General features: G+C 37.0%; 1 protein-coding gene across 3 annotated transcripts in view; it reads right to left on the bottom strand.

Annotated features, from left to right (window-relative positions):
- Positions 1-19,682, bottom strand: part of Abp1 (Actin binding protein 1) — a 298,710-nt gene that overhangs the window by 36,339 nt on the left and 242,689 nt on the right. For all 3 annotated transcript variants that reach the window (XR_016546934.1, XM_090373450.1, XM_090373449.1), the window contains one exon: positions 5,054-5,209. Coding sequence is in view for 2 of the 3 variants with exons in the window: in XM_090373450.1 (XP_090229576.1) it covers positions 5,054-5,209 (156 nt within the window). In the remaining variant the exon portion in view is untranslated. The remainder of the gene's footprint in view (positions 1-5,053; positions 5,210-19,682) is intronic.

The raw sequence follows: 19,682 nt of genomic DNA on the forward strand, positions 1-19,682 counted from the left end.
ATGATGTAGATGTGCTGGAATGGGTGCAGAAAAGGGCAACCAGACTGAAAGGAATAAAAGGGTGCCCTTACCTAGAAAGGCTTCTGGAGACTAGGTACCTGCAGGGTGATCTGATTGAAATGTTTAAGGGCTTGAATGGATTGAGTAAACTGAATATGAATGGCATTTTTCGTCTTGAGGTCATAAATTTAACAATGGTCACAGGATAGATGTGTAGATGTTTGTGTTCAGCCAGTGGATGGTTGATTGTTGTATCAGACTTTCATCTATTATTGCAGAAATGGATGGTTTTAATAAATTCAAGGAAGAACTATACAAATCCTTGGTGGGTATGAACGAAAGAAGTATGTAGGGTTATTTTATTTTGGCTGATGCTACATAATCTTGGCTTCTTGCATCATTTGCAACAACTACTACTACTAGATGAATCTGTTTATACTGAGGAAAGCCTTCTCAAACCTATAGACATTGGAACGTAATGTGGTATCAACAAAACTATGGATAGAATTTCCAATCAGAAAAAAGGAAAATCATTATTGTTCCTCTGCCCATTATTTTCCTGTTGTATATTAATGATTTTCCTTTTTCCCTTATACCCAACATGTTCAAAAGTCTTGCAAGTGAAAATTGTTGTTGTTGTTGTTTTGGTTTTTAGGAGCATTAGCAACTAAGGCCATATTGCTCCAGGAATATGCGGTGGTCATTCCCTGACCTTTCCGCATCCTCCGTATTTGGTGGTGATGGGCTCGAACCCCGGTCTAATCAAGAAGCGTGTTCTACGCACTGCTGCTCCTTCCCACCTGGCTACAGAGGTGCCTTGCAAGTGACAATAGCAACTTCTTAAATTTCACCAAACTTATCCATAGACAGATTACATAAACCAATATATCCCCAGTGGATCCACACTGATAAAATCCATATAGACAATCATTGATCAGATGGAAGACTGAGATAGTTTAGGATTTGGTGGTTAATGAATTTCTCCATTATTTTGGAAAGGGTAGCAGTAAGTGCAATGGAATGATAATTGGATGGGATGAAGTTGTTACCCTATTTTAATTAAAAAATTAATTAGGTAAAAAATTAATTAAGATTTTTGGAATTTTTTTTTGTTAAATTAATTTTTTAAACTTAGACTTAGAAATTTAATTTAAACTTAGAATAGAAACTAGGATGTGGTCATTGGATCCCAATGATGCTAATCTGTAGGACTGGCACCAACTGGAAGATTCCTTAACCATGTACAGGTGACCTGGTTGGTGGGGGGGTTATTATGAAAAAAAAGGGAACTGGTGGTCTTTAATCTGGGATCTGATAAGTACACAAGGAATCATGTAATTTAATAAGTTATCCCAGGTGATTCTTAGCATTTTAACAAGCCAATCAGTAATCCAGGGATGGAAAAATGTTAAGTAAACTATTTAAAACTATACTGGTAAACAGTCCTGTTGCTGTATTTTAAAATAAAATCTGGAAGCTTTATTGGAAATTTTAATTTCCAATAAAGGACTTTAAACCTGGACTTTAAAATCAGAATCTTCCTGTTTTTTCCTGAAAAATCTCCTGTTTTCCCTCCTATTATTTTTAGGAAGAATTCCTGCTTGCAGTTTGCAAAGAACTCATTTTTTGCCTGTTTTGGCAAAAAAAACAAACAAACAGAAAACTGTTTTACCTCTCGCCTTCAGATACGTAATTTCCAGCTTTCCAAAATTCAAAAGTCGGTAGCTATTTATTAATATAGAAGGTAATGGTCGTACAATGATATAAAATCTAATAGAGCTAGGACTAATAGATTAACAGTAGCCACTGGCAGAGGTGAAAGTGATTCTTGCACTGCTTCTATTGGAATGAGCCGCAGCCTGCAAAATAAGATGCAGGATAGTTCAGAGACTGCTGGGAATCATTGGGGTACAAATAAACACATAGGTTGTGTTAGGGTAGCTAAGAAAAAGAACAGGTGCATGTATACTTGCGTGTACACCAATGCTAGGAGTTTAGTAAATAAATTTGATGAATTTGAGGTATTGCTCAAAACATCAAAGGCAGATATTGTGGGGATTTCAGAGACGTGGTGTCACACAGATATAAGGAATGCAGAACTGGAATTTGGGGAGTACAATGTCTACAGAAAGGATAGACAGGGTAGGAAGGGAGGAGGGGTTATGCTATTAGTTAAGAAATACATAAAATCCAAGGAAGTGAAGCCAGTCAACATTGCTGGACAGTGCAGTGTCGAGTCAGTTTGGTGTGACATAAGCATTGGGAGATCAAAATTGAGAGTAGGAGTGTGCTATAGGCCTAATGACTCTGATAAGTATAATAAGAAACTGTACGGGGAAATAGAGTGGGCCAGTAAATCAGAGAGTCTTATAATGGGGGATTTTAATTTCCCAGATATTGACTGGAATTTGGGGGCTGGTCACTCACACACTAGCAAGGCTTTTGTGGATTTATTGGATGATTGTTTTCTACATCAGCATGTTCAGGAGGCAACTAGAGGGAGTAATACTCTGGATTTGATTATCAGCACTGATTCTTCATGCATTAAGAATCTGCAGGTAAATGAATCACTAGGTGGGAGTGATCACAGTGTGCTGAAGTGGGATTTACTCAAAGAGGTAACTACCATTAGGGGTAAAGGGAAGGGTTATTGCTTTCGTAAAGGCGACTACGATGGACTGAGACAGTATTTAAATTCTATACAGTGGGACCAACTGATGATGTTACCAACAGCAAATTCAAAATGGGAAGCATTCAAAGAACTTATCTTGGAAGCTACTAGGCTTTATATACCAACTAAGAAATATTGTTCAAGGTTTAGGCCTAAATGGATGTCAGATGAACTAAAGAGACATATGGCAGAGAAGAAAAATGCATGGGATACATACAAATTAGCACGTGACACAGAAGCCTATGATAGATACAAGTTGATCTGTAACCAAGTTACAAAGGAGGTTAGACAGGCGAAGGCAGATTACGAGAGATCCTTGGCAAGGGATGCGAAGAAAAACAGCAAAGAGTTCTTTACTTATGTAAACTCTAGAAGGAAGGGGATGAATCAGATTGGTCCACTTGATATCGAAGGGTCAACTGTTGATGATCCTGCTCAGGTAGCTAACAAACTAAATGAATATTTTGCATCGACATTCACACATGAGCAGTTATTCAGCGAGGGGAATGCCAGAGGTGTATTCAACTCTGGCAGTACGCTAGACAATCTTGTAATAACTGAGAGTAAAGTGGAGGAGAAATTGTTGAAGATAAATACAAGAAAGGCACCTGGGGTGGATGGGATCTATCCAGTTATATTAAAGGAAGCAGCAAAGGAAGTAAGCAAACCCTTAGCCATAATTATGAGAGCTTCCTTGGACTCAAGGGAAGTACCCATGGACTGGAGATGTGCAAATATAACCCCAATTCACAAAGGAGGATCAAAGGGCGACACAAATAATTATAGACCTGTTAGTTTAACTTCTGTTCCTGGAAAATTAATGGAGGCACTGGTTAAAGAAGCACTGCAGGATCATCTAGACAAGACTTCAGTCACAGCTCAGACAAAGCATGGTTTTGTTAAGGGGAAGTCTTGCCTGACCAATTTGATTGGATACTATGATGCAGTCACAAAAGAACTGGATGCAGGGAATAACTTTGTTATTATATACTTGGATCTTAGAAAGGCTTTTGATACTATTGCACATGGAAGACTGCTGCACAAATTGGAGCAGTGTGGCATTGGAGGCAAATTGCTGCTATGGATAAAGGGGTGGTTGAGGGGGAGAAGACAGAGAGTGGTAATCAATGGACACTGCTCAACGTGGACTAATGTTATTAGTGGAGTCCCTCAGGGTTCAGTATTGGGTCCATTATTGTTTTCTGTATTTATAAATGATATTGATGATGGTATATCAAGCTTAATGTCCAAGTTTGCAGATGATACGAAGGTTGGCAGGGTTGTCAAGGACACTATTGACACTATGCTACTGCAACAGGATCTGGAAATGTTGAGTAGATGGGCTTCGAGGTGGCAAATGAAGTTTAACATTGACAAATGTAAAGTACTACATATGGGAAACAGCAACCCCAGAGCAATGTATTCTCTACCATTTTCATTCTCTACCACTGTCAGTGTAGTACCACTCTGTGGTACTACACTGACAGTGGTAGAGAATGAAAGGGACCTGGGGGTGGTTATGCAGGCAGATATGAAGTTTTCTGAGCAGTGCAGACGGGCGGCAAGAGTAGCTCATGGTGTATTGTCGATGATATATCGGAATTTTTCTAGCAGGGATAAAGAGGTGATTATTCCCTTGTATAAGACAATGGTCAGACCACACCTAGAGTACTGTATACAGGTCTGGAGGCCTCATTTCAAGAAGGATGTAGAGATGCTGGAACGAGTACAGAGAAGGGCAACAATATTAGTGAATGGAACAAAGGGGTGCTCTTACGAAGAAAGGCTTAAGTTTTGCAAATTACAGTGTCTGGAGACTAGGCACCGGTGAGGTGATCTGATAGAGGTGTATAAAGCCTTGAATGGTTTGAGCATGCTCAATGCTGATGGGATTCTTCCTCTTGCTCAGAATAATCACCTGAGAGGGCATAAATTCAAATTGAAAAAAGACTGATGTAGGACAGAAGTGAGGAAATTTGCCTTTAGCCAGCGGGTGGTTGGTTGGTGGAATAGACTTCCATCCCTTGTCGTGGAAGTTGATAGCCTAAATAAGTTTAAGGCTCAGCTGGACAGTTATTTCGAACGAACAGAGGGGTGAAGTGGAAGTGGTTATTTTTTATTTATTTTTTTTTTTTATTTATTTATTTTATTTTTTTTGGCTGATGCTGCATAAGCTTGCTTTCTTGCATCAAATTCCTCTACTAATGCTAATGCTAATACTAAATCTGCATGATACAAATACATGATCCACTGTTAACTAAGCATATGTTACCTTGCTCGTGTGCCCTTACAAGACCATAAAATAAAATGGACAAGGTATTTATAAAACTGTTATTTCTTTCACAGATAATGACTTAAGCTTTCAAAGGATTTTGGTCTTACCAGCTTGATAGTCATAAAGAGCCCGAGCCCTCAGCCCCTGGCCATGTCCTGCAGTAATTACTTGAGGGGACTCTTGGGTCTGCTGAACCATGCCATGTTCTGCCATCATCTCTGTTAATGGATCTCTTACATCTGGAGGTGCTTCTAGGGTTGGTTCTAGTGAAGAACAGAATATCCAATTTAAATTGGAAGAAAAAAATTTATTCTTTTAATTATTCGACACATTGTGTTTTTCCTAATTTTAAACAAAATTTGATGCAAACTGATGTCTCTATATAGGTCACAACACAGATATACAGTAAACCCCTGCTATTCGCGGCATCTGTATTTGAAGTTTCGCATATTCGCGATCGCTGATTTAAACCTAAAAAAAAAAAAAATATATGAATTTTAAAGCGATATGAACATTTTCTGCCATAAAAAAAACATGGGCGTGGCTAAAATCATCTTGCTCGATCCACAGAGTAGCACTCTGTGGAGCGGTCAAAACAGTGCTCCGTGGGTGGGAGGGGTGACAAAATGTTTCTCGCTAATCCTTGTTCAGTAAGTGTAATGCGCTTGTCATGGAAGGTTTCATCTCTTGCTTTTAATTGATATGTTTACAAAAGTGAAAAATATACAGTTTTGCAGTGCGTTGGTGTAAACAGACTTTTTCGAGTGTGTTACCATTAAAAGAAAATGACTTTATTGTGGACAAGTTCTTTTCTAACCCTACAAAAATATGGCTACGAATAACAAGGGAATTGTGAAAAGATCAAAGAAGGTGATAAAATTAGCGAGTAAAATTGAATTATTAGACAAAATTTCTAATGGTGAAAGTGTCTCGTAGTGGCAAAACATTATAATATCAATGAGTCAATGGTGCGATCAATCAAGAAATCAGAAGAAAAAATCTGCTGTAGCTTCTGTGAAAATGTGCTAATTACTTCAAAAATTTGCTCTGTAACTTTTGATGTTAAATTAGAAAAAATGGAAAATGCTTTAAATCTGTGGATAGAAGACCGAACTCAAAATAAAATCCCGTTAAGTTCACTCATCATTCATGAAAAGGCAAAACACCTTTATCAACACTTTAGCGAAACTGGTGATAGCACTGGCGGGATAAGTTATTTAGCCAGCAAAGGCTTGAAAGATTTAAAAATCGATATGGCCTTCATAATGTGAAACTTGTAGGCGAGTCTGCATCAGTGGATTTCATGGCTGCAGAAAGTTTCCCAACTGAACTAAAAAAATTAATTACGGACAAAGGATATGTTCCCGAACAGGTGTTCAATGCAGACGAAACTGGGTTGTTTTGGAAGAGAATGCCAGCCAGAACATACTTAACACAAAATGAAAAATCTGCTCCTGGATTCAAAGCTTCCAAAGATAGGCTTACTCTTTTGTTTTGTGCAAACGCAAATGGATGCATGATCAAACCGATGCTCGCGTATAAATCGCAGACTCCACGTGCTTTGAAGGAAAAGAATAAATAAAAAAAATCAAATAAAAAAGCCTGGGTAGCAACTACACTTCTTAGAGAGTGGTTTGATGATAGCTTTGTGCGAGACGTGGAAATTTACTTAGCCTTTCAAAGTTCTCCTTCTTATTGATAATGTGCCAGGACATCCAAGCAGTCTAGAATTTGACCACCCAAATGTTGAAGTTGTGTTTTTGCCGCCCAACACTACATCACTTTTACAACCACTAGACCAAGGTGTGATTTCTGCATTTAAGTCCTACTATGTTAGGAGAACTTTTATTGGCTTAATTGAAAAAATGGAAAGGGAGTCAGACTTAACCGTAAGCCAAAGTTGGAAAAATTATAACACTGCAGATTGCCTGATCAATATCAAGATGCGTTAATTGTAGATGCAGGTAAGTGCATCTACAATTAATGCGTGTTGGCGAAAATTGTGGCCAGAAGTGGTTGTTGCTAAAACAATCCCTAATGTCAATGAACTAGTTGCCGATATTGTAGAAATCGCACAGGAATAGAAGGTGGAGGCTATGAAAACCTTGATGCAAAAGACATTCAGGAACTTACTGAGACTCATGCAGATGAACTTACAATAGAAGAGTTCGATGAATTAGTAACAAGGTCAAATGAAAACCAAAATAATCCTGAGGAGGAAGATCTCGACGTTGTTAGACCAGAGTTAAATAGTAAATCATTAAAGGAAATCTTTAGCTTCTCCATACAACTTTCAAAAAAGGTGGTGGAAACGGATCCTAATTTGGAAAGAAGCATCAAGTTTAAACGAGACCTAGAACAATTACTCTTGCCTTACGGGGAAATTCAAAAAGAGCTCAATAAGAAAATGAAGAAACAAACTTCGATTACAAGTTATTTTTCACCCAGCAACCCATGTTCTTGATATGTTTTTGAAAGGTTTGTTTAAAATGTCTAATAAATATTACATTTAATAAATTGTTTCTTATTTTCATTTTGATGCCTTATGCTTGTATTTCACTATGTACTGTCTATGAACATAGTCGTATTATGTAGGTAAATAACATAATATGTACAGACAAAATTCTAGACTAGTTTTTGTTATATATTTCATACTTTGAAACGAAACCCTTTTATTACTGTGGACGCCATAACTCAGTATTCATGGCATTTCTCAGGAATGTAACCCCCGCGAATAGCGTGGGTTTACTGTGTGTGTGTATATATATATATATATATATATATATAGGTACTACGTCTCTATATAGGTCACAATGTGTCACATTGCATCTCTCTACAACACCACAAATGCAAGATAAAATATATGGTATCATTACTGCAGCCAATTTTTCAAAAACATTTGATTGTAAATTAGGTTATGAGTAATTATACATAAGAATAAAAAAAAATTAAAAATTAGTTTTAAAAATAGATATTAATTAAGAGTGGCAAAATATAAAAGAAGCAATATTGACAGAACAGAGAAAAGCACTGGATAAAAATCTTTAAAAAAAAAGAATTGGTTGAGGAGCAGGAAAGAAGAAATTCAAAATACCACAGAAAAGAAAAAACAAGCATATAAAATACATTTACAAAGCAGAAGAGTGTTGATGACTACATACTAAAAAAACCAAGAGCAGAAGTTTGAAAATTATTGCAAACCATAAAAGGGCAAGATTGGGATAAATTTGTTAAATCTTTAAATTTTTTAATTTAATTAAAGAAGAAACATTACTCTTCACTGTGGAACTCACAAAAAACAGGAAAAGACAGTAGGGATATCTCCCCAGTAGAGGAAATTGAGAAAACTAAGGATGCAATAAACTTAGAAGAACTACAATATGTCATTCCGAAGGCTACAGGAGGAGTCCAGGACTAGATAACGTATGTGTACAACTGTTTAAATATGGTGGAAAACTAATTTGGTCCATGAGGTTGTCACAGACATTCTCTCAGATATGCCAGACAAGCTGTACTTGCTACCTGGGAGTCTAAAACGCTGATGGAACTGATATTCGGTGACACTCAAGTCAAGTGGACCCAATTTTGGCAAAGTCCGGCAGGTCTGTGACAGTGAAATCCTCTGCTTGCACCTTCACAATGGTGGGACTGTTAGTAATCCTGGGTATAACCTCCATGTGGGTGGGTGGTACACGGTGGGTGACCACCCAGGTGTGAACCAATGTAAGCAGGGGTCGAGGGGTGGTGACCAAACCACATGGAGGAACGCCACACCTCTATGTTACCAGGCAGTACTAGGTGGTAGATGACTCTCATCAACCGGTGCAATACCACCACTTTGCTTATTGGAGGCTTGAAGTGGTGGAACCCATGTTTAGTCTCTAGAGCTAAGTTCCAGTCAACCCTTCCCCATCTCTTCCATCAATGCAGTATGATTGATGACTTTTGAGGTTATGATGAACATCATGGCGAGTCCAATCTTCCTTACATTTCGAGGGTACAGTTCTAAAACAGTATTCGCAGGCCCCTAGTTAGTACACCAAAACGAACCTATTGCTAACTCTCTAGGAGGCTTCCGGATCAGTTAGTGTATAATCTTGCTACACCTACTCTGCCAGATAGTGAGTGGAGGGAGTCTGAGTAGTGTGTATGCGGGGAGGAGGGATTGTCGAGGCCACATTATGTCAAGGATCTGGGTATATTCTTACCGTGTGTACGCCATATCCAAAATTTTCATTATTTCATACAGCATGTCCACCCATTTTTTCTCACTATTGAATACACCATGAATTGTCAAACTAATAGAGTAAGATTATCTGCGAAAATATCTAAACCTCCCAAAAACTTCCTAATTAATTTCACAAATATACATGATCTCAATTCTAATCTCAACGATGTCCATTTCCACTTGCAGCCTGCCAAACCCCATGTACTTTTTCTGACAGAATCTCAGTTATCGGTTGGTTCAACTACTGCTCATCTCAATTGCCCAAATTATTCGCTGTATGATTCCTTTCACCTCAAAGGTGGTACTTGTGCATATGTGCATTCCGATATTTCCTGTCAGAGATTGGTAATTTGGAATCTCCTCTTTAAGATCTTCTCTGGCTTAAAATCTTTCTACCTGATTGTGTCAAATTCACCTGTTGTGTCTCTAGCGTTCTCCCAAGTCCACTAATCACTTGGAGCTCTTTGACTTCCTCTCTTTGCAACTTGACTTTCTTCAGTCCAACTTTCCTAACAGTGAGGTAATTTTCCTTGGTGATTTTAATGTTCACAACTCCAGCTGGCTTCTGTTTTCTAGTCACACCGACCCAGCTGGTCGAGATGCTGAGGCTTTTGCAATTACTAATGACCTAGCACAGATTGTTCATTTACCTACAAGAATACCAGACAATCCTAACCATACAGCCAACACACTTGATCTTTTTTTCATAAACAACCCTTCTATGCACATGGTCAAAGTGAGAGGTCATTTAGGCACCTCAGATCACAACTTTGTGTTTGTCTCTTCTCCAATGGAGCCTTTATCTCATGGCTATTTCCAACCTCGTATTGTTTGGCACTACAAGAATGCAAAATGGGATGACCTGCGAGATTTCTTTTTTCTTTTCCTTGGTGGGATTACTGTTTCAAAACATCTGATGTCAACATTTGCTCAGATCTTGTCAGTGAAATTATTCTTGCAGGAATGGAATCCTTTATCCCACACTCCACTTTAAAATCTCGTCCATTATCTAAACCTTCGTTTTCCAATAAATGTGCTAAGGCTGTTCAAGAGAAGAATGTTTCATATTGTAATTGGCTTGTTTCTAATTCTTCAGTTTCATTTTCTGCCTACACCAAAGCTCGCAACAATTGTAAAGCAGTTATTAATCAGTCCAAACTGGAGTATAAACAGGCTAAGAGTAGAAAACTTGCTTCTTTCCCTAATGGTAGCTGAGCATTCTGGTCTCTTGCCAAAGTTATTGGCTGCAACTTTTGCCCATCTCTGCTCCCACCTCTCTCCAAATCAGATGGTTCTGTTGTCACTTCAGCCAAGGATAAAGCTGACCTGGTAGCATCCCATTTTTGCTTCCAACTCATGTATTAATGATCTTGGTAAAACACCGCCCACCATTCCATTCAATGCCTCCTGTGGTCTTCCGTCAAAAGGACGTCAGAAGGATTTTGACGAATCTTGATGCTAAGAAAGCTCCAGGTCCCGATGGTATTTCTCCACTTGTTCTCAAAGCCTGTGCTCCTGAACTTACTCCTGTTCTTTGCCGCCTTTTTTCCCTTTATTATTCCAAACGTGTTTTTCCTTCTGCTTGTAAATTTGCTCATATCCAGCCAGTTCCTAAAAAGGGTGACAAATCCCTCCCATCCAATTATCGTCCCATTGCAATTGCTTCTACTCTTTCTAAAGTAATGGAGAAATCGATTAACCGCCAACTCTTAAACTACCTAGAAACCTTCTGTCTGATCAACAATTGCCAGTATGGATTCCGTCAGTGTCGATCCACTGGTGATATTCTGGCTTATGTTACCCATTAATGGATTAATTCAATGGAAAAGTTTGGTGAAACACAAGCAGTTGCTCTTGACATCTCAAAGGCTTTCGATCGTGTTTGGCACAAAGGTCTTCTAAACAAGCTTCCATCTTATGGTTTGCCAACTGTTTTTAGTAATTGGTTATCCAGTTTTCTCTCTGAGCACTCACTCAGGGTGATGGTAGATGGCTCTCTGTCTTCTAACTTCTCCACTAATGCCGGTGTCCCCCAAGGTTCAGTTCTTTCCCCCACTCTTTTCCTGCTGTATGTTAATGACCTTCTTCCATTGACTGGAAATCCTATCCATAGTTTTGCCGATGATGGCACATTGCATTCCACTTTCCCTTTTGAGAAACCTTGTCCTGTTCAATCAGCTTCAACTTCTCGAAAATCTGCTACCAATTCCTTAAGTGCTGATCTCCAGGTAATTTTCCAGTAGGGCAAAGACAACTTAGTTGATTTCAATCCTTCTAAAACTCAGTCTTGTCTTTTATCTCGCAAAAAGGATTCTTCTGCTCCTATGATTATCTTTCGTGACACTCCGCTTTCTAGGCAAAATGATATATCTCTTTTGGAGATTACCCTTGCTTCTAATCTCTCTTGGCACAAGCATATTACAAATATTGCTTCCTCTGCATCTAAAAAACTTGGTTTTCTCTTTCGTTCTCGGCGTTACTTTTCTTCCAAACAGCTGTTCACTCTGTACAAATCACAAATCCGCCCTACCATGGAATATTGTTCCCACAATATCCAGCCAGTCAGGCTTCTTGATTCCATTCAGAAGAGGGCAGTTAGGTTAATTAATGATTCATCCCTAACAGAGTCTTTCCACTCGCTGTCTCATAGATGTACTGTTTCTGCTGCATGCCTCTTGTACAGATATTTCCATTAGTACTGTTCTTCTGAATTGGCTTCTATAATTCTCGCTTTCAAAACAGTTCGAACACATGCCGCCACCAGCCAACATCCATTTACTGTCCAACTTCAAACTCACAGAACCAACTTTTCATCTTCCTTGTTTATTCATTCAATTGCTATTTTCTGGAACAACCTTCCTTCATACGTATTTCCTGAAAATTACAGACTACAGAAGTTCAAGTCCAATGTCAACAAATATCTTCTTTCGTCTTCTCCACCTCCAACCCAAGCATGGTACTAAGTACTATAGGTTATAATACCTCTCGTGTTTGGGGTTTACATAAAAAAAAATTCAGGAAAGATTACTCACACTGTTTAATAATATATGGAAATCTAAACGAACACCAAATGATGGGCAGATTGGGCTGGTAATCAGCATACATAAAAAGGGCGAAAAAATAACTGGGAATTACAGAGGAGTCACATTATTATCAATGGCATCAAAACTATATGTACATATATTAAAGAATAAACTGAACTAATACACAGATGCAATATTCACTCTGCAACAAATAATCAAAAAGAGAACAAAATTTATCAACATGCTTAATACGAAATTTTTAGAAATCTTCAAGTACCGTGTTAGTAGACTAGAAAAGAATAGCGAAAGCTTAAAAAACGGTACTCACCTTGAAATTAATCTGCGATGGTTTACTTAGGTAGCGTGGTTAATGTTTACGTTGAATTGTTAAATTGAAAAATTAAAAGGGAGGGAAGTAAGTAAAGGTTGACTGAGTTAAATGGGCCCAAGGAAACAGAACTGTACACATCCAATCCTTGGTTGTCATCGAAATAAAAAAAAAGAAGAATAATTAAAAACTATGTAAGTGAAGCCAATAGTCTTTACGAGGACTTCCGTTAGTTAAAGAACGTCTTCAGTTGGCAATGTGTGGGGAGAGAATGCGTATGGTATTTTAAGAATAAAAAATTATACTCTCGTGATGCCTTTTTTGACATGTGGGAACTTTAATCTCGAGAGGTTCCAAATTGGGGAAAGATTGAAGGGGAGTTTAGAATTCAGAATTTGGAGGTTAGAGTGGTGCTTGTACCATTCAATAACTAGAGCTTCATATTGAAGTATTCTGTAGCTGGATTTTAGTTTAATGATGGAAATGGCAGAATCGATGAGCGGGTTGTGGTTGTGAGTCTGGGCATGAGTTGTAAGTTCTGTGACAGATTGGTTAGACGTGAGACTATGGAAATGGTAGTATGCACGGGTGTTGGATGTTTTTGATGAGCCAAATTTGGTAGTGGTATTTCCGATATAACATGTGTTGCAGTTTGGTTGACAATTAATGAGGTATATAATATTATTAAGGTCGTTTGTAGAATATTTGTATGTGTCTTTATAGGTGCTGAAGAAGGATCCTAATTTGTTGTAGGTGGAAAAAACAAGGGAGATATCAGTGTTGTTAAATAGGCGTCGGAACTGTCCTGCTAGTTCATTGTGGTAAGGGAGGACTATGCGGATGTTAGTTTTATTTTTGTCTTTGGTTGGGATGTTAGATTTAATTTTATTTTTAGCGTGAAGGATTGTATTTAAAATGAGTTGGTGGGGGTAACCTCTGGATATAAATTTGTCGGTAATATACTGTATTTCATTGTGAAGGTCGGTGGGTGAGGAACTGTACTTTAGTGCATTGTGAATTTGGTTATATAAAACTGCCTTTTTAGTGTTTAGAGGGTGATGAGAAGCAAAATGTAAGTATTTACCGGTGTTTGTATTTTTCCTGAAAATTTTCGTATTTAATTTTGTGCCTGTTATATAGATAGTGAGATTAAGGAAATTTATCTGATTGTTCTGTCCAATTTCAAGGGTGAATTTAAGTCTATCATGTACAGAGTTAAGTTTTACGAAGAGGTTATTAATAATGGGTCTGTTGCCTACTACAAGAATGTCGTCGGCATAGCGCATGTATAATTTTAGTTCAGGGGGAAAGGGGTGTAGGATTTGGCTTTCAATGGCGGCTAGGTAGATTTCGGACAATGGGCCGAAATCCCCAGTCCCATCGGTAAGCCATATATTTGTTGGAAGATTTTTTCATTGAATCTAAAAAATCTTGCTTCTAATAGGAGGGTGGTGAGTTCAAGGATATGGTCTATAGAAAGGGGCGTATGTTTTGTTAAGGTATCGTCTGTTTCTAAGAACTTGCATAAGGCTTGTAAAGTAAATGGAATATGGACATTTGTGTAAAGAGAAGTAACGTCATAGGAAGCTAGGATGTTTGTATCGGATATTGTGATGTTATTAATTTTTTGAAAAGCTTGATTGGTGTTATTGATCTTGAATGTGGAAAATTTTGTAAGGGGGGTTATAATTTTAATAACATCCGCAATAACATCCTCCCCCACATGTTTGGGATTATCAAGTTACATAAAGCAGACTACCCTTTAAGACCAATTGTATCATATAGCAATTCAGCTTTCGCTAATTTATCCTCCTTCCTGGTCAAAATTATAACCCCCCTTACAAAATTTTCCACATTCAAGATCAATAACACCAATCAAGCTTTTCAAAAAATTAATAACATCACAATATCCGATACAAACATCCTAGCTTCCTATGACGTTACTTCTCTTTACACAAATGTCCATATTCCATTTACTTTACAAGCCTTATGCAAGTTCTTAGAAACAGACGATACCTTAACAAAACGTACGCCCCTTTCTATAGACCATATCCTTGAACTCACCACCCTCCTATTAGAAGCAAGATTTTTTAGATTCAATGAAAAAATCTTCCAACAAATATATGGCTTACCGATGGGACTGGGGATTTCGGCCCATTGTCCGAAATCTACCTAGCCGCCATTGAAAGCCAAATCCTACACCCCTTTCCCCCTGAACTAAAATTATACATGCGCTATGCCGACGACATTCTTGTAGTAGGCAACAGACCCATTATTAATAACCTCTTCGTAAAACTTAACTCTGTACATGATAGACTTAAATTCACCCTTGAAATTGGACAGAACAATCAGATAAATTTCCTTAATCTCACTATCTATATAACAGGCACAAAATTAAATACGAAAATTTTCAGGAAAAATACAAACACCGGTAAATACTTACATTTTGCTTCTCATCACCCTCTAAACACTAAAAAGGCAGTTTTATATAACCAAATTCACAATGCACTAAAGTACAGTTCCTCACCCACCGACCTTCACAATGAAATACAGTATATTACCGACAAATTTATATCCAGAGGTTACCCCCACCAACTCATTTTAAATACAATCCTTCACGCTAAAAATAAAATTAAATCTAACATCCCAACCAAAGACAAAAATAAAACTAACATCCGCATAGTCCTCCCTTACCACAATGAACTAGCAGGACAGTTCCGACGCCTATTTAACAACACTGATATCTCCCTTGTTTTTTCCACCTACAACAAATTAGGATCCTTCTTCAGCACCTATAAAGACACATACAAATATTCTACAAACGACCTTAATAATATTATATACCTCATTAATTGTCAACCAAACTGCAACACATGTTATATCGGAAGTACCACTACCAAATTTGGCTCATCAAAAACATCCAACACCCGTGCATACTACCATTTCCATAGTCTCACGTCTAACCAATCTGTCACAGAACTTACAACTCATGCCCAGACTCACAACCACAACCCGCTCATCGATTCTGCCATTTCCATCATTAAACTAAAATCCAGCTACAGAATACTTCAATATGAAGCTCTAGTTATTGAATGGTACAAGCACCACTCTAACCTCCAAATTCTGAATTCTAAACTCCCCTTCAATCTTTCCCCAATTTGGAACCTCTCGAGATTAAAGTTCCCACATGTCAAAAAAGGCATCACGAGAGTATAATTTTTTATTCTTAAAATACCATACGCGTTCTCTCCCCACACATTGCCAACTGAAGACGTTCTTTAACTAACGGAAGTCCTCGTAAAGACTATTGGCTTCACTTACATAGTTTTTAATTATTCTTCTTTTTTTTTATTTCGATGACAACCAAGGATTGGATGTGTACACTTCTGTTTCCTTGGGCCCATTTAACTCAGTCAACCTTTACTTATTTCCCTCCCTTTTAATTTTTCAATTTAACAATTCAACGTAAACATTAACCACGCTACCTAAGTAAACCATCGCAGATTAATTTCAAGGTGAGTACCATTTTTTAAGCTTTCGCTATTCTTTTCTAGTCAACATGCTTATTATTTATTGATTATGAAAAAGCGTATGATAGTTTGAATCGGAAAGGCTATGGACATATTTCAAAAATTATCCAGGAACTAATAAATGCAATACATAGTACAGTCCATTCCGGTTATTTAGGACACATCGGGACTAGTGCATTTTGGCCTGATTAAGCGGATGCCCCAGTTATCCGAAGTTTCACGTAAATAGTTAAAAATACAATGTACCCCCCCACCTTTACAATTAATTCACTGTACAATCAAATCACGTTATGACAAACTCACCATAGTAAAGTAGCGTTCACTATACGATGTGTAGTAAGCGCCGGTCATAATGATCACTTTTATGAATTGAATTTTAATTCTATTAAACAGTGATTCTAATTAGAGAAAATATAAGGAATATCATCCAAAGGCTATAAAAGTAAAGATATATTAAGCACAAATTTAGCCTTTATTACCTTACCAATTAAAAAATTAAATGATATGTGATAATCGGAATAATTAATACGTACTGTATATGAACTAGTTGACATTTCTGTTCACTGATATTTGTGGTTGGGGGTTAAAATTTAAGACAGTAAAAAGATAAGCAATCAACAACAAAGAAAACAGCACACACAAATTGCAAGTAACAAAATACGCATAAGCGAGAACGGAGTAACGAGTTACAAAGCTTTAAAAATAAGAATGAAGAGAAGATCTGAAAATTAATTTATTTATATGGTTGAAGATTTCATGGAAGTGTAAACTCATTTCACCACAATAACCCACAGAATTCCAGCTGTCGGTATTATCACAAATTCAGTAAGATCGAGTTTACTGTCTGTTTATGATATATTTCACTAACAGAAAAGCTCAATAAACAGATGACTGCTAATTGTTTTCATTGTTTTATGGTTGTGACCTCCAGAATTTCAACCGAACCACGTGGTACTGTCGGAGACAATTGTAGGGGAATTTTCAGTGCTGCGGTCTCCTGCCCCGATCAAGCGGCATTTTGTCACAATTAAGTGAAGTAAACCCTCGCTATTTTCTTGATTGGTTTCTGTTTTTTTAAGATTTGCCCCAAATAAACGGCTGCCCCAATTAACCGGTGGCCCAAATAACTGGAATCCACTGTATATACAAAGATACAAAATTTGCATAAAATACACAAATGGACACATTTCAGAACTTATATCAACAAATAAGGTTGTGAATTATCACCAACCCTATTCAATGTTTATATTAACAAAATATTGCAGGAATGGAAAAAACTTATAACGGTGGAATTCAGCTATCCAACAACAGCAAAATTATCACAATTCTATATGCTGATGATCAAGTACTTTTGGCTAAATCAGAGGATGGATTACAGGTATTAACACACTGTTTAAATACGATAGCAAAGAACTATAATTTAAACATATCGGCTTTAAAAACAAAATCAATGGCAATGTGTGGTAATGATAATAGACAAGTAAAGATAGAAATAGATGGAAACATCATTGAACAAGTAACTGAATTTAAATATTTAGGAAATAGGATTTCAGTATTTAAAAGGACATGGAATACAAATTACAAACTTACAATAGAATGAATGGAATAATAAAAAGAAATTTTGGAAAACAAATCACAATACAAACAAAATTATGAATACATAACATTGCATCAAAGGCAGCACTTAAATATGGTAGTGAAGTACAGACACTTGGGAAGAGGGATAAATATCTGGAAGCAGCCCATATGAAATTTCTCAGACCACTACGGGGATTAACAAGATTAAATCACCAAAGAAACACAGGCATAAGAGAAAGACTAAACACCTTCAACATAATAGAAGAAATAAAAAATTAAGTTAAAATGGAAAAAGCATGTTGAGAGAATTAGTAGCAAGACTACCAAAATTGGCAGTTAACTACAAACCTATTGGAAAAAGAAGCAGAGAGCATCCCAGAAAAAGATAAATCGAACAGTTCTTTGAAGAGATTTAATTGTACAGGCTTCGTAAGCCTAAAATCCACTAAGTACAAGAAGAAGAATATATTAACCCTTTTTCAAGACAGTTTTCCAGGCAGAATGTAAGCCACAGTGAGCAAATTTTTTTGAGGAATTTAGAAGTTTATAAAAATTGAACATAATAAATGTTTTTGAATATTAATTTTTCTTTCCTATTTTAAACTTGTATGTAAACAATAGAGTGAGAATACTGTCAAAAATAAAATTAAGGTCAAAATTTTGTACTAATATTGTTTTATTTTTTGATGCTATAATATCTTCATATTTATATATATATTTAGTGGCGCCTCCGTAGCCAGGTGGGAAGGAGCAGCAGTGCGTAGCACACGCTTCTTGATTAAACCGGGGTTCGAGCCCGTCACCACCAAATACGGAGGATGTGGAAAGGTCAGGGAATGACCACCGCATATCCTGGAGCAATATGGCCTTAGTTGCTAATGCTCCTAAAAACCAAATAACATAACATATATTTAGTTGGGGTTTTTTTTTTTTTTTTTTTTCTTTATTTAGTTTCATTAACTTCTGGTTGTAATTCCAAATAATTTATTCAGTTTGGGTAGATATATGACAAAATCATCTGAACAAATTTCGAAACTAGACTAATTATAAAGCCACTATACTTGAAAATCCAGTTTAACAGATTGTTTGTACCATCCATAGATTGTTTTCTTGTTAAGGCAAATCTGTGCCTTTCTAAGAAAACAATCAACTGTTACAACCACATCTATATATTACATAGATGTGGTTGTGACACTAAGTTGAAAAACCTTTAAAATTTACTCCGCAGAGATCACATACACTTGGTGATCACCAAATTAGGACCACCTCATGTGTAATGAACTATGCCACATAGCTTGCAGCTATGTTGTTTAGAATTACAAGAATGTAAAATAAAATAACCTGTGAGACTCCTATTCTTCTAATATTTGAGAGAGAGAGAGAGACTTGATTGCAACTGGTTATGAGGTTAAGTATTGCAACTTTCCCATCGCAGCCAAAAGGCCAATTTGCTCACATTGTATGCATGAAATTATTCTTGTATGTAATCCACATTTCGACTTAAAAACTTGCTCTTTACCTAATCTTTGGTTTGGCAATTCTGCACATTACAACTGGCTTGCAACAAAATCTCCCACTCCATTTTTTGCCTACAATAATTGTAAACCAGTTATTAATCAATTCAAACCTGATTTTGAACAGGCTAAGAATATAAGGTCTATAAGATCTCTTGCCAAACCTACTGGTTGCAACTTCAGTCCATCTATTCTCCCACACTGTTAAACTAGCTGATTTTATTGCATCCTCAGCTAAAAATAAAGCCAATTTACTATCACTGTACTTTTTTTCTATTTCTGGTATTGATGATCATAATAAACTTCCTCCTAACATACCGAGTGCACTCCACTCAATGCCTCCTGTGTTCTTCCAACAGCAAGATGTTAGAAGGATTCTGAACAATCTTGATGCCAAGAAAGCATATAAGTCCTGATGGCATTTCTCCAATTGTTCTCAAAACCTATGATCCTGGGCTTACTCGTGTTCTGTCACTTTGTTATACTTTCATATTGCATTGGTGTTTATGTTTTTGCTTGGAAATTTTCTCAGTAA

The sequence above is a fragment of the Mastigoproctus giganteus genome, chromosome 5 (genome assembly GCF_048544385.1).
Source record: "Mastigoproctus giganteus isolate SK-2022 chromosome 5, ASM4854438v1, whole genome shotgun sequence".
Classification (NCBI taxonomy): Eukaryota; Metazoa; Arthropoda; class Arachnida; order Uropygi; family Thelyphonidae; genus Mastigoproctus; species Mastigoproctus giganteus.